The sequence below is a fragment of the Simochromis diagramma genome, unplaced genomic scaffold (assembly GCF_900408965.1).
Source record: "Simochromis diagramma unplaced genomic scaffold, fSimDia1.1 OVJJ01000583.1, whole genome shotgun sequence".
NCBI classification, from domain to species: Eukaryota; Metazoa; Chordata; class Actinopteri; order Cichliformes; family Cichlidae; genus Simochromis; species Simochromis diagramma.
In genome coordinates, this window is record NW_024387285.1 from 2,845,737 (window position 1) to 2,861,100 (window position 15,364).

The following is a 15,364-nucleotide window of genomic DNA, read 5'->3' on the forward strand; positions in this document are numbered from 1 at the left end:
AAAAATATGCAGTGATGTGCAGTGAGTATATTAAAATATCTCACATACTTTAGATCTGCACACACACAAAACCTAACACAGAGCTCAGGAGAGAGTTATGTTAAGAGGTACCTGGCATGTTGATAGTAAATAGTTCTGGACGTGATAGAGATGAACAGACACACACAGAGTCATAAACACATTACTCTTATTTCCGACACCCAAACAGTTTAAAACAAGACAAACACAGCGGCCGCCCGCTGCAGCGCTGCATTCTGACTGCAGCCATTCCTCACATGACACAGCGACACAAACTCAAATCAACTGACCTCCAAACACTTTGTTTTTCTGACGCCCTCTCACCGTCCCAAATTGAATTTTCTCTCCGCCTGCCACAGTCTGGTAGACCAAAAGAAATTGCTTCACGAAAAACACATTTTTTTAAGACAAGTATACAGCACTTAGTCACAGCAAAAATGTCTTCTAACCCAATTTTAGCAAAGTTTACAAAGTCGTGAAAGATGGCGGAATATAAACCCTGTTTCACAGGATCTCATTTGTTCTTTACATGTTACGATTTTTATTTTAACGCCATAATGACCCAACTGGCTGAGAAAACTTAAAGGTATTCTCTCTAACTGACTGTTTTGTATTTAAGGATTTAAGGAGCTTTGTTAATGCAAAGGCAATCTCCGACTGACACTTCTGAATTCCTGGTCTTGATCATGCAAATTAGTCATTTGGATTAGATGTCCATTTGATACTAACTCGATGCTGTCTTCAACTATCACTCCTCCCATACTCCTCACCCACCCCAACAGACACCTGGTCTGGGACATCTCCCCCCCCCTCTCAGTTAAAGCACCATAAAGCAGCTGGTGAAACCAAGCGTGCCTCCGCCATAAAACCACCGGCGTGAACGGTTGATGGGACAGAGCGGGAGATGAGTGATTTCAGACGTGTCGATGACTCCCAGTCAGCTCGTCTTTTTAACTGGCCACCTCTCCACTGTCCACACACACACACACACACACCCCTACAACGATCTATTTATCTTAGAGGAAGTATGAGAGACCCCTTCAAGCCTAATAAAGACGCCAGGTTGCAGCAACACTCCAGCAAATGTGCACGCACTTGTAGACCTCGTGCTGTCGAAGCAGTCCAAGGCCAAGAGAAATTTCTAAATGCACATAATTTTCAGGTAATTAGTGCCAAACAGTCTCAAACTCTATGAATTAATCTTTATGCAAATAACATGGGGATACCCCAACGATGGATTTACACTGACAAAATAAAAGATTCATTTAAAAAAAGAAAATCCAGTGAAAATAAATACTGCAGGGCAATAGATAATAAATTGACTGCAAGCTCTGAAAATATTTGGAGAGGAAAATATTTTCATAGGTTTAATATGCAAATCATTTTTTCATTTTTTTACACAGCATTTCAACATTTTTTTGGAAATTGGGGTTGTATTTGATTTAATTAATGATTTTTTAAATCCTCCATAGAAGATTGGTGGAAGTGTTTGATTTGTTCATCTTCTGCTTTTAAACAGTGCAGAAACGTTTCACTGCAGACGTTTAAAAAAAAGAAGAAGAAGAAGAGGGAATGTGTGGGAGGGAATAAATGAGGGTGTACGTCTGTGTGTCCCCTCTTCACGCTGCAGGATTTGGACTTAAATCCTATTTAAACCTGGGCTTTGATTTAAGAAGCAGGGTAATTTAGAGGAATCTAAAATGTCTCATTAGGTTCTACAAAGAGCTTTCTTGTCTTTCATGTGCTGCATGAAAAACTCAAACATCCTCCATTTGACTTAGATAATCAGAGCAATTAAAAAGATGTACTTATTCAGTTACCACTCCCCCACTTACACCCACTTCACAATCTGAGCTTGGTTTATTTTTTATTCCCCTAGGCAAGCTCCGCAGGCGGCAGTTCTACTCCCAGCCACTGGAGAACGGTCGCGTCCTAACGCAGGGCTCCACCTTCACCTATCAGGATGTGGTGGATCAGCTGCTGGTTTACACGCCTGAAACTGTCAGCGGGGGAGTAGACGAGATGGCCTTCACCCTCACCGATGGCATTCACACCCACACGGGCCGCCTGGAGTTCACGATGGACGTCACGAGGAGCGAGGGGCCTCGAATGACCGTCAACAGAGGACTGCAGCTTCCAGCAGGTGAGAGTCAAGAAATGCAGTAATAAACGATATGTCTGTGTTTAATGAGATGTTGACTCATCTCAGGTTAAACCAGACGCCCGGGGACACCAGTCAGAATACTTTTACAATCATAAATAAACTCAGTAGTTTTTCTTTTCACGCTTATAGCCTCTTGTTTTTCTCTTCTTCCTCCTAACTCAGTTTGTTCATAGTTCCCCTGCTTAGAGTGAGAAACTACGTTAAAATAGTGTTGTTTTTATTAAAAAAACCCTCAGCTGATTAGTAATTATTCACATGAATGTATTATGATACGCTGTAGTGCCCCATTTTTAATAGTTTCCACTTTTTTCTTCCTATTTTATTTGTTATGTCCAGCTTTTCGTGTGTGGGGAAATATTTGGGGTTTTTTATGGGTTGCTAAAAGACAAATTAAGGCCTTGTTAAGGTTTTTGTTTCAAGAGTATTTCTCAGTCTCTGCAAGTGAGTTTAAGCAGCTCTTGTATTTTCAGTTGGAAAAAAAAAGAATCCAATCAAATAAATAAAGTCATCAAATAAATATAAAGTAAAATTTGATCACTGAGATTTCTGTACTTTTTCAGGGTCATCATCTAAGATCACAGAGCAGAATCTGAAAGGTACTGACATCGACTCAGACCACCTGAAGCTCCGGTACATCTTGACCAAAGACCCCCCAGTCGGCAAGCTGCAGCTCAACAGGAGCAGCCGAGCGGAGAGCGTTTCTGTGAGAGGTCCCATTCAGAGCTTCACTCAGGAGGACGTCAACAAAGGTGCCAGCTTTAGTTTTTATTGTTGTAACTTTGCACAGATGTCCCACAGTTTTCGGTCTTTGCTTTATCTTAGACTGCATATAAAAGATGGATGTCACCTCTAGGTTTGGAACAACTGCTTTAATCCTGCGTTTTTCCCAGTGACCAGCAGGAACCAGCAGATAAAGTGACATGATGTCTTTTGCAGGCCAATGTGGAAGGTAGCAACATATAAGGATATCGTATCAGCAAAAGAAACACGTCAGGCTACAGATGAAGTAAAACTCCTGCATTTGCTGCGATGATGTTGCCTGTTACAACAATTTCTGTAATTTAGCAATTTGTTAGCAAATTACTTAAAATGTTTTATGTTGTAGAACATAAAGTAAAAGTATCAAAGCCACTGTTATAGCCCATATTTTAAGCATCTAACCCAATGCTCATCTCCTTTGTGACAAAGGTGGTCTTGACCTGTAGTTTAAAGATTGAATGAATACAACATTATAAATTATGGACCCTTTAATAGATTATAAAACGGGATATGCTTTCACACTTTCAGCTCAGGCGTCCGGGTCATGGTAGACTAAAGTCCTTGAGTCGAATGCAGCTGGACTGATAAATGTTGGTATGGTGTGCAGTGCAGTGAAGAGTGCTTGGATTTAATACACAGGAGAGAGCAAACAACCACTCCGCACGTGCAGAGCAAATACAGGAGAGCCTGAAGTTTCAGCTCTTCAATACAAGCCCCAGATGTGCATGTGCATGGAAAGGACAAGACAAGACACTATTTTGAGGATATAGAGGTTCACATTTAAGACAGAGAAAGGAAGTGGTTTGAGAGAGCATTAAAGGAAGCTATGTCCACTGTGATTGACCATCACTGAACAAAGGTCATGTGTAATACAGTCCTGAGATCCTGTTCAGAGCAATTTAACCTCGACTGATACCTCAACGCATGCGTCCTTAAGTCACAAACATGTCCTGACGTGGCGTCTCGGGACCACCTTAGAGGTTAAATGCCCCATCAATACCCTATAACAGGTCATTTTAACTTGGTGATGTCACAGTGGCTACAGCTAACTGTGTATGCACTTTATTATCTTAGTTCTTAGTTTTGTTGTTGGAGGTAAGATAATGGCAGAGGGGTGGGTTGAGAAGCAAGAGGTATTTATTGATGAACTCTTAACTTGCACAGCTTGATGGCAGAGTAAAAATTGCTCCAGTTTTATTGCTGCTTTCACCCAGACATGGGCAAGAATACAAAATGCAGAAAAGGTCACAGGTGGTTTGCAGTGTACATTTATCAAAATGTAATTTTAAACCACATTTCTGCTAAATTCAGTTCACTCATTGTTTGAATGTAATTCAAAAACTTAGTGATAAGACAAAATAAAAGCGTAGAAGACGCATTCAAAGCTCTCAGTGCTTTCTAGTTTCGCTCACAGTAATTTAGCTCTAAGGTCGTGTGATTCATTGGAGTTTAATTATTCCCAGCAGTTACACTTTTGCATGAAGTCAGAAGCTTTGACACCGAGTGCTTGTCTCTGTCCTTCAGGCCTGCTGCAGTACAGCCACGAGAAGGGGGAGAAAGGAGGAAGCCTGTCGTTCAAGTTCAACCTGCTCGATCCGGAGGGCAACAAACTGATCGACCAGTCCTTCTTCATCAGTGTGCTCGGTAGGGTTTCCTCCACCCTCTGCAAAGCAGGGACTGAAGTGTTCTTTCATTTGGTGGAGACGAGAAGGCAATTACTGCAGATTTATCCCTCCGTCTCAGGCGTGGTTACTGATGTGATGCTGCATCCTGCATACGTCCTGAATACGAATTGTGTGCAGTCATGTTATTTATAACCCACTTTTACAGCTTGTTAGCTTTCGCATGTTAAATGAGCTCGTTTTGGGTTTTTAATCGACATTCTCAGAAATTTGTAAATTTCATTCGCTACAGCGATTTTCTTCTTATCACTGTAATGCAATTATTTTCATATATAAATGACACTATTCTTTTTGAGATTGTGAGAAAAGAAAAAAAAGATGCATTTTTATTTTAAACTACGCAGACTTATTTTGCAGTTGTGGGTAGTCAACTGCCAAAGACCCATTCTGAGCCATGATAAACCTTGAAAACTCAGCTGCGCACATTTTTATTGTCACCGTTTCCATCTAAAAAGCTTCCTCTCGCTTCCTTCTGGGGATAAAACCAACTATTGCACTGGTTCAGCAGGTTGAATCCAGTGTCCACATGAGAAGCTACTGGATATTGAAGGATTGCCTTTCCCTCATGGTTGAGCAGCATCCCGACTCTCTCATATCTTTTGCAGCTCTCTTTTTAGCCTATTATTTTCTCACCTTTTTCACTTTTCTGTTTATTGCACCCTCTCAGATGTGACTACAGGGAAGCTCTCCTTCCATATCTCTTCCTGCCGTACTGCCCTCTGATGACTTCTTTGCCCTTCTCTCACTCTTTTCTATCCTTTTTTTTACATCTTTCAAACCTATATCACTTTTTCACACCTCCTGATATGAAACTGTCGTTCTCGGTCTATATAAATCTCAGCTTATTTCACCTCCTCTGCTATAGTCCATCCTTTCTCCCTTTTACCAGGATAAGAAACTGATTCTTAATACTTTGATTTCCTTTTGGATGAATTGTTTTCCCAAACGCTGCCAAAAGCCAGGTTTTACTGATAAATCTTAGCTTGACGGGGGAATTTTTTTCTTCTCTCTGCTCCTTTTCTTTTTATACTGACCTTATTTATTTTATCTTGCAGAGGACCATCTCCCTCCATCTGTAGTGGTAAACAAAGGCCTGGTGCTTGATGAAAACTCAGTGAAGAAGCTGACCACGCTGCAGCTGTCAGCCAGCGACCAGGACAGCGAGCCGGGCGAGCTCATCTACCGTGTCACCAAACAGACGAGCCTGGGGCACCTCGAGCATACTGCCAGTCCAGGTAGACCAGGCCTATATGTCAGTGTTTTTAGAAGCTAATTCCATACTGTACAGAAAGTCAGGTGTGCATGCTGTTTGTGAGGCAAAGCACAGGGAAAGGCGTGATTACATATGCACAAGGGGCTGACACAGAGGGTGCAAAAGCAAAGGTGACAGCCAAACACTAAACCAAACCAAACTTTTTCAACTGCTCGGTGAGTAGTTGGCATCCTGCATGCAAACTGCAGGTGACTATGGCATTCTGATTGCTACCAAAGCAATTACACTTATGTTTTTGGTGCAGCAGACCCTGATTTCACCTGGCAACCAACACCAACCAATGGCTTTTTCCCCAAAGTTTCCAGGGGTGTGCAGCGCTGTGGTGCATTGATCACCTCTCCGGTTTGAGCCTGTCCAAAGACATGCTTGTCAATTGGTGATTCTAAAGTGCCTGTCGGTGTGATGGTAGTAGAAGTATTTTTTAAAAAAAGTCACGACAGGGTGTGGCAGCACGAGAGCTGAGCTGAGGAAACCTTCATGCATCAAATACCAAGAGAGTCAGGGGAACACCGGGGAGGACGACAATAAAACTAAAGCAGGGAGCTAAGAACTTAATCACAAAAACCCGACTTCACTACAATAAAAAAAGAAAATGGAACCAAAAACTTTCCAAAACCAAATCTCATCACAAACTCTGTAGATGGAGACTCGTTCCCTTCTGTATATGATAACTGACTCCACACACAGACGGAGCTGTAATGAAGCTTGCTCCAGTTCCTCCATCCATTATTTCTGTTCTATTCCTGCTGCCCTCTACAAAACAGACACCCTCACGCACTCTGTCTTTCTGCTTCTTGTGACACAAACAAACTTCAAATGACTGCAGCCACAACTAAAATTCTCATCTTGTGATGCAATAAAGAGAAAACAAAAAAGGAATAACTGAGGTGAATCTAGATTTGGAGGAAACGGAGATGCTGATGCATCCTCCGATCACAGAGAGGTGATTATTAGCTTCCGTGCTGTTGAGGATTTCAGCCCCGGCTGATCGGATTCCCCACACGAGTGCTTGCAGCATGTTAACGAGCTGGATGTTAACACTGCTCCCCGATCTTCAAGCATCAGATCACCTCTGAGCCACAGAGCAGCACCGGATAATTACTGCTAGCCATTCAGCCAGTCTGTCACACCATGCTAACACGCACAGCTAGCCCACTGCCCCTATGGGAAGCTTGTCAGCATACGAGGAATGTCAAGGTAACAGCACAAAGAGATGAATGCTCCCTTTCAGCTCCCGCTCTCAAAGCCAATGTTTTCAAGGGGCTTATTAAATGACTGAGGTTATGACACACCTCTCCAGCTGAGTGTTTGCCAAAAGGCACCTGTCTCGCAAAATGCTGACACAGTAACCTGCCTCACCTCCTCAAATGATTTTTGCAGCTTTGTTTTAGACACTAGTTTGAGGCGTAGCTCAAGCTTCCTAATAAATGACAGAAGTAGATACAGCTTATGTTGTTTGATCCTAAAGTTTAAAATTCTGATAAAGCTTGAAGTTGAGTGTGTAGCCCTTTTTCTGCCACATTAAAGAAGGAAAGATTTCAGTCAGATCCATCGGCCAGGTTAACTTTGGTCAGGTAATGGTGTCTTCCTTTTGCCTCATGTTGCTCATTAGAGTAGAAATATTCACCTCCCACAGCCGATGGGTGAACTGCTTCCTTAATAACTTAGAAACTATGACTATATTAAACGACACAACACATCTTTTAAAATAGTAATTAGTTACTAATTACTGATTACTTCTCCAAGAAAGTAATCCTGTTGCTTTACCGATTTCTTATTTTCAAAAGTAATTGCTTTATTACTTAGTTACTTTGTTTCTTTTTTTAAAAACATGATACACAACCTGAATACGTAATAAAGCAACAGACCTTTCAGCCCAATTCTGTTTTTTCTGCGTAATCGGTCATGGATTTTTTCAATGTTTTTGTCACTTTTTACAGTGCCTAGTTAATAGGAAATATACTTTACTATAATATATAATATTCATGTACTTTATTATTAAACATTTAAACAATGAGATGAATTGTACACATGTAGTATATCTGCATATCTGTATAAATAAAAAAGAATTATGTCAAGTACAGTAACGTGGGTTTCAGCAGGACAAAATAAAAGCCTTTGCTCTTGTTTTTATTTCAATACAAATTTCTTAAGGAAGGACAAAGAAAAGGAAATAAATACAAAATATTACACTATTGCCCTTGAATTATTTCTAAAAACCGGACATCTGTGCAGACCACAACTAGACAGATAAGCAGATCAGATTCAGACTTAAACTAACATCAGACAGTCTCTAGAACCATTAAACATCCAATATACTCAACTTCCCAGAAAGTTTTGACTTCACGTGTGAAAATAGGAATGATTTCTGCTGTGTTTTGTACCACGGTATCAGCTCCGATGTTAACCTGCATAGCATTCAGCCCATGTTTAAACAAAATGTGGCATTTTCTGCTATTCCCTGTCAGGACAAATGGAAAATGTAATTTGCTTAAATATGATGGAGCTAAAAAAAAGCTTGGTTTTCATCACTGACTGAGAATATTGGATCTGTCTCCCAGCCTGCCTGTCCTGATTATAATGATGTATAAACCTTCAGCTGAGGAGTAGATGCCAAAAGCCAGGAAGACCACAGAATTGCGCTCATTTTGCTGTCAATAGATGACATGAAGAGAGCTGATGCTGAGATGTCTTTATTTCCTCGATGCGTTGTTGGCATGTTGAATGAGTTATTGCCTTCTCGTGTAATGTTTACAAGTTTTAATTTTTTTTTAACTTTGTGAAATTCCCTCCCCTCTGTGGTGAGAAATAACTAAATTATTCAACAAGTTAATACCTTCGCAGCGAGGTCACCTGCGGCACGAGAAATCCATTTTCATGTTATGTAATGTACCTCCGTACAATGACAGTCTGTAATGAAGTGCCTGGTTTAAAATGTAACATCACCTATCGGTGAAACGAGCTTAGATTGTAGGACTCACATGCTTTCATTTCTAGTCTTTGAAACTTGTTTCTACCCATCTAGTGTTAATTCCTTCTGGGATACAAGTTATGTATATTATGTATATTATGTGGTAGGGGGGTGAAAAGAAGAGGGTAAAGGGAATGTAGATGGGGCAAAAAGAGAGGGATAAGAGAGGGTAAAAAGAAGGAAAAAGAGAGAGGAGAGAAACCCCCAACAATCCCCTCTGAGCAAGCACCAGGCGACAGTGGATAGGAAAAACTCCTTTTAAAATGAAAGAAAGCTAAAGGAGAAACTTGTGGCAGAACCAGGCTCAGGAGGGGGCAGTCAACTGCCGGGACTGGTCGGGGGGGTGAGGGTGAAAAAAGGATGAAGGAGGGAGGGGAGAAGGAGTGGTGAAAATTAAGATGGAATAGAGGTGGAAGAAAACGAGGTTACATCAGGTGAGGAGCAGCAGTGTCCCTCCAGAACCAGTGGAGGCGTTTTCCCTTCTTTTTCAGACACTGTTGCACGAGCAGTGTTTTCTGCTCGGATGAGGGTTTTCAGCTCATCGACTGTTTCTGCGTTTTCTTTCTCAAGTTTGTTGCATCATTTCACCATGTCTTCTAATTCTTCTTGTTTTCCTTCAAGCTTGTCTTTCAGTTCTTTAACTGTTGCCTCCTCCATTCGCTTTGCTTTGTGCATATCTGTATTTCTCTGTTCTGCTTTCTTGTGCATGTCTTCTAAATGCTGGTTTCTCTTCTGGATTTCTTGAAGTCTACGCTGCAGGTCTTCGTGTGTTTTCTGTTGTTGTTTTTGCGCCTGGATTTCAGTGTTTTTGTACTTCAAATTGTTGGAAAGTTTCTCAAGTTCTGTGTTGTTTCTCAGCATTTCATTGATGCGATGCTGCATCTCTGAGCACTTTTTTCTTTTCTCCTTCCAGTACAGTTGTTTTGTACTTCGTTTCATTATACAATTCTTGGAGTGTTTGATTTTTCTTCTGGAGAATAAGTTTTTCTTCTTCCTGTTGTATTTTCTGTTGGTCTTTTTCTTGAAGCAACTCTTTATTTCTGTGCACTGTTTTATCGAGCTTTATTTGGAGCAATCTGTGTTTTTCCTCCATCTCTTCAAGCTTGGAGTCCTTTTGTTTCTGTTTCATTTCCATTTGCTTCTTGTCTTGAAGCAACTGTTGATTTTTGTGCAGAGTTTTCTTACGCTTTACCTGCAGCGCTTTGTATTTTTCCTCCATGCCTTGGAGTTTGCTCTGCATGTCTCTCTGCTCTATGGGCTGTTGTTTCTTGTCTTGTTGGATTTCTTTAATTTTTTTCCAGAGCTTCATCAAGCTTTTCTTGGAGCTCCTGATTCTTTTTGTCTTGGAGAGCCCGTTCTTTCTCCTTTCACCTTCTTTTTCTTGAAGCTGGTAGGATCATTTTTCTAATTCAGCGCTCTTTCTCTCATTTTCTTGCGCCTGATTTGTATCAGCTACCAGTTAACTGGAAGCTGATACAAATCAGGATTTAAAACCATTTTTCTTGTTTGTTTGTTTTTCTGTTTGACTCCTTGTTTTATTTAATATCGCAATTTATGCGATAATATTATGGGTTTGTTAAACTGTCCGATGTGAAAATGTTGGAAAATGAAATATCACAGCTGGAAATCAATGAAAATGGAAATTCAGAAGAAGTTCTGTCCTTTTCTTCATTAATGCACATCATAGATAACTATGTAATGTGTCTGTTGCACACTTTGTATGTCAGGAATAACCATAAATGCGTTCTTACGAATGGCTGCATCAGGTCTTTGCATCCACAATAAGCGAGGATAACAGAACTCCTGGGAAGTTCTTGTTTTTAAGACAGTCACCTTTAGTTTCATGCTGAGTGATGCTGGATTGTTGCAGACAAACCTGATTATGTTTCCCACTGGGTTTTAATCTGAAGTTTCTCACTTTATTGAACTGGCATTTGCCCGAGACCACCAGAGTTGGTGGAATGGACACCAGAATGAACACAAAGAAAATCAAAGGTAGACAAAAATCAATCAGGAGGGATCAGGAGAGAGCAACGGTCTGCCAAGCCAGTCCCTGTTCCAGAGTTTTGTAGTTTTGCACCTGCTGTTGTTTTAATATTAAACTAACGAGGTTGAAATAGACTCACAGTGGTTTCTGCTTCTTAATTGGACAGATTTAAGTATAACCAACTTTGTGTTATGCTGTGATCATCAAGCATAACCTATTTTTTTTAGCAGTGTAAAACCATCTCATACCAAAATATGAAAGATGAAATAACAAACATAATGGACGTTTTTGGGCTTAACGACTACTTGTCTCTCTTTTGTCTCTTTAGGCACCAGGATCAGCACCTTCACACAGGCTGACCTGGCATCACGCAGCATCCAGTACGTCCACAGCAGTGAAGAAGAGAAACATGCTGACCAGTTCTCCTTCACTGTGTCCGACGGGACAAATGAGGTGAATGGCAGAAGATTTTTACAATACCTGGTAGCTTAACACATTTTGAAATCCATTCATGAAGGAGGTCTTGATGCAGATATCTACTGACTACAACAGAAGCTCTGAAATGTTATATGTTCTTCCTAAAGACAAATAACTTTGTTCCCGGTTTAGCCAAGAAATAAGTCAGCAGTCCTTGTGTGTCCAAAGAGGGACCTTTAAGCTCAAGTGCAGGGAACAACCTTAAATGGTGCAGAAAACAAGCTGTTGGCAGGAATTAAGAAAGAAAACCAGAAAGAGAAATGTTTTCTGATCACTTAAAAGCTTAGCTTAATTAAAAAACCTTAACGATGTCATAAAATTGAAAGATATGAAAGAAATCTAAAAATCTAACAAACTCTAAAGCTTTTATAACAGCAAGAAAGTGGCAGCTTCCTGTCCCGGGTCACCTCATGCATAAATCTGCCTCGCTAATCCGAACTAATGAGGATCACAAGGACTCGAGTAAACATGTGAAAAAGGTCATTTGGCCTTCACGCCTGGCTGACTGCAGTGTGTGGAAGCTTTGTGGCCACTGTGCTAGTTGATGAAGTTGTGTAGCCCTTTTGTACTTTTGCTAACTCTGAGAAGCCTGAGAACTGAGAACTGCTGCATATTTATAATCAAGTGTTTTGCTTTAAGATTAGAGGGGGGGGGGTATTTTAATGATACCAAAGCAGAATATTGTTCTGTCCCTGCGAGGAGATGGGATTGCTTGAGGGCATGCCAATTCTGTATTAATGCAGTTTGTGGTATTTGGGTTATGCCATCTGGGGTTAAACTTTTTCATCATAATGAGACTTTTCCATTTGCTGAATTGTTGAGAAAGTTTTCGGTGGAAAGTAGGACGTTGATGACAGGATGTATTTTTGGTGACGCATGTGTGTAACAGTTTCATCATCTTATTATTTGTTCTTTGTCATCAGGTTGCCCAGACTTTCTACATCACCATCAAGCCTGTGGACGACTCCCTGCCTCTTCTTCAGGTCCCTGGCATGAGGGTGCAGGAGGGTGTAAGAAAGACCATCACTGAGTTTGAGCTGAAAGCCACCGATGCGGACACAGAGGTAACACACTGGCTACAGTCGTTTTCTGCAAATCTTTCACAGCTTTAATTACAGTATATGCGTGACATCATGATAGGAATCAGGTGTCACCTTCTGTAGAGGGAACGATGACAGAGACGCTTTGAGCACTTCAGAAGATCTTAAAGGAAAACAAAACAAAAAACTTTTCAAATGTGTAACTGAGGTCAAAATAAAGCATTCGAGCACTGATTTCTGCAGCATTCACACTCATGCTTCTGCTTTAATTAAGGCTAAACAAAGGCAAATGTTGCTCTCCATCCTCTGCTGCATATATTGTTAATATATAACTCATATATTGAGTTAATAATATGTATAAAATTTATATGAAGTAATTTCAATGAGCTCTTTTGCCTTTTTCCTTCTTTAAGCATCTGATTCGCTTTATGAGCTGCACAATATAAACAGATAATATCTTTGAAGCTTGGTATGATTCGCAAACTAATTGGCATCATGTTTGGAATGATATCAAAGCAGTACAGTTACCAGTTTAGAAAATCTGAATATTTATTTTGAGATCATTACCTAAGCTGGCTAAACTAAGCAGCCGGTTTAAGGGATAATCCAACACTGTTAATCCCATAAATCTGTAATTCTCAGTAACAACTTGAAGATTTATTTTCTACTGCTTCACTGTAGAATTTTAGAGAATAACACCCGAAAGTGATGTTAAAGTCCGGCACTAGATAGATATTTTGAAGCTGATTCCTGAATTTGAGTTTACACTATTTTGCATGCTTGGCTGTTTGTTGGTTGTGCAGAACAAACACGGCTCCTTATGTAGCTTCATCCTAGGGAGACATTGCAGACGATATCACTGAGCCGTCCTTCCTTTCCCTGCATTTTCCCTCCTATAACACGACCTTCCTCCAGGCGGAGTCCGTCGTCTTCAGCGTAGTCCAGGCTCCTCGACATGGCACCATCGAGCGCACCATCAACGGCCAACACTACCGACAGACCAGCAGCTTCACCATGGACGACATCTACCAGAACCGCATCAGCTACAACCACGACGGCTCCAACTCGCTCAAAGACCGCTTCACCTTCACCGTGACCGACAGCACCAACCTGCTCTTCATGGTGGAGGACGATGGAAAAGAGGTGTGTGTGTGTGTGTGAGTGTATCAGTGTGTGTATAAAAGGCACCTTCTGGAGTTTTATTACAGTGGGATGATTGAAATGGCAGAGTGAGGGCATGTCTGCGAGAGTGTGCCTGCTCTGACCTTTTGTGAATTTGTGGGTGTATTCATGTGCTTCTGTCTTTGTGAGGACAGAAGCTGGGGGCTTTTGCAAAGGGCGGACACCTCCGGAAACACAGTGAAAATATTTTTGCAAAGGACATGTTTGGAAGGACAGGCTATTTCTGTAGCATGGAAGGAGCAGCTTTATGTTTGCAGCTCATTTCATCTGAATAATATTTAGAGTCCTACAGAGCAGAGACACACAAAGTTTTGTGTTATTAAATGTGCGTATTTAATTATCTGCTGCCCTGAAAACTCACATAGATCCAGTGAAGGGCCACACAATGGACAGTTTACCTAAAACATGAAAAAGTGCTGTGCTGCAACACACAGGAAATCTTTGGTCCGTATGGATGTGTCACAATCTGTCACTACCTGTGCCACCCGAATGGATTGCAGGTACAGCGTAATGCTACCAGCAGTGACACTGGCAAAAAGCAGATCTAAAATCCTGTTACTGTCATTTGCACTGAAGCAGGTGAAATAGATAAACAGTGGTTTATGTTTCCTAAATGGAAACAGTAACAATTCTGAAGTAAAACCTCAAATTCGGAGCCAGCCTCTAGTGGACATCAGAGGAACTACATTTTAGCGCTTCTCTATTCTTTAGCTGAGGAGTTGCCACTTGGGCAAACAAAAGTGCAGCACACTATGTTGTCTCTAGAAATGTATTAACCCGTCGCCACTATCGAGGATTGTAAGATGGTCCATGAGGAGGGGCTTATTCCACGCATGTTTGCCCTGGATGCACTTTGACATCCTTGCGAGTGTTTTGTTTTCACAGCTAGACCAGAAACCATCACACAAAGGTCCCTACAACTACAGAAGGACGAATGTGTGTGCAGTGGTAATGTCAGCTTTATGGTTATGAGCAAGCCTCAGGGTGAATCGACTCCTCTGCTTGTCAGTTTTCCCCCCCTCAGCTCCACCACCTGTCATTACTAATAGCCCATATGATTAAACTGAATGACAGCGTGTAGGTATTGACATCCCCGATCGCAAACACACACTTCCCAGCCTTGGGTTTATTATCTTTCCATCACCTGGGGACATTTGGCTCGACAGCCACGCGTGCTCTGCAGCTCAGTAGATGCTTCGTGGCATTATCTCTGCCGTCGTTTCGGTTTCATTCCCACTGGAGCTGCTGTGTTATTAAATAATGTATGAGTTGCTATAAACTGTGTGGACAAGCTCAGCCTTCAAATGGCATGTGTCACAGTTGGCCTTATTAGCCTCTCTTGTGGTGATTAGTTGCTCCCTCATGCACCTCAGACAGCAGGCGGTAACTGTGCATACTGGAGTAACTTATATGAATCAGCCTGCCATCGCTGTTGGAAGCGGCTGAATCAATAAAGTAAAACCCAGCAGAACCTTTAAATGGTTCCTAACAACATTTTGAGCTTTCAAAACTTTGTTCAATGAGAATGACTTCAAGTGGAACCTACAGTGAAGTCTGTGCATGTCTCTAGCACAGCTTTTTGCAACCTGATATAAAGAAGAACAATTTACTCCAAAGTCTGAAGGCGTATTTTAATAGCTGGGTGTCTAAGTTTAGTGTTTTTGTGCTTTCTTTGAGCTTTAAACACTTATTTAATATGTTTAAGTTTGTGTTCCTGAGCTCCGGTGTCTGTTGCGTCCCCAGCGTCTCCCTGTCTGTGCTCCGTCTCGTTCATGTGCTTCTGTCTTCTGTGCTTCACTGTCTGCGATCAT

General features: G+C 41.3%; 1 protein-coding gene across 1 annotated transcript in view; it reads left to right on the forward strand.

Moving 5' to 3' along the window:
* The window catches only part of fras1 (Fraser extracellular matrix complex subunit 1), a 198,592-nt gene that overhangs the window by 157,950 nt on the left and 25,278 nt on the right, over nucleotides 1-15,364 (forward strand). The window contains 7 exon segments of the mRNA XM_040003499.1: nucleotides 1,898-2,161; nucleotides 2,743-2,931; nucleotides 4,466-4,585; nucleotides 5,679-5,858; nucleotides 11,183-11,307; nucleotides 12,255-12,395; nucleotides 13,287-13,514. Coding sequence (XP_039859433.1) covers nucleotides 1,898-2,161; nucleotides 2,743-2,931; nucleotides 4,466-4,585; nucleotides 5,679-5,858; nucleotides 11,183-11,307; nucleotides 12,255-12,395; nucleotides 13,287-13,514 — 1,247 coding nt within the window.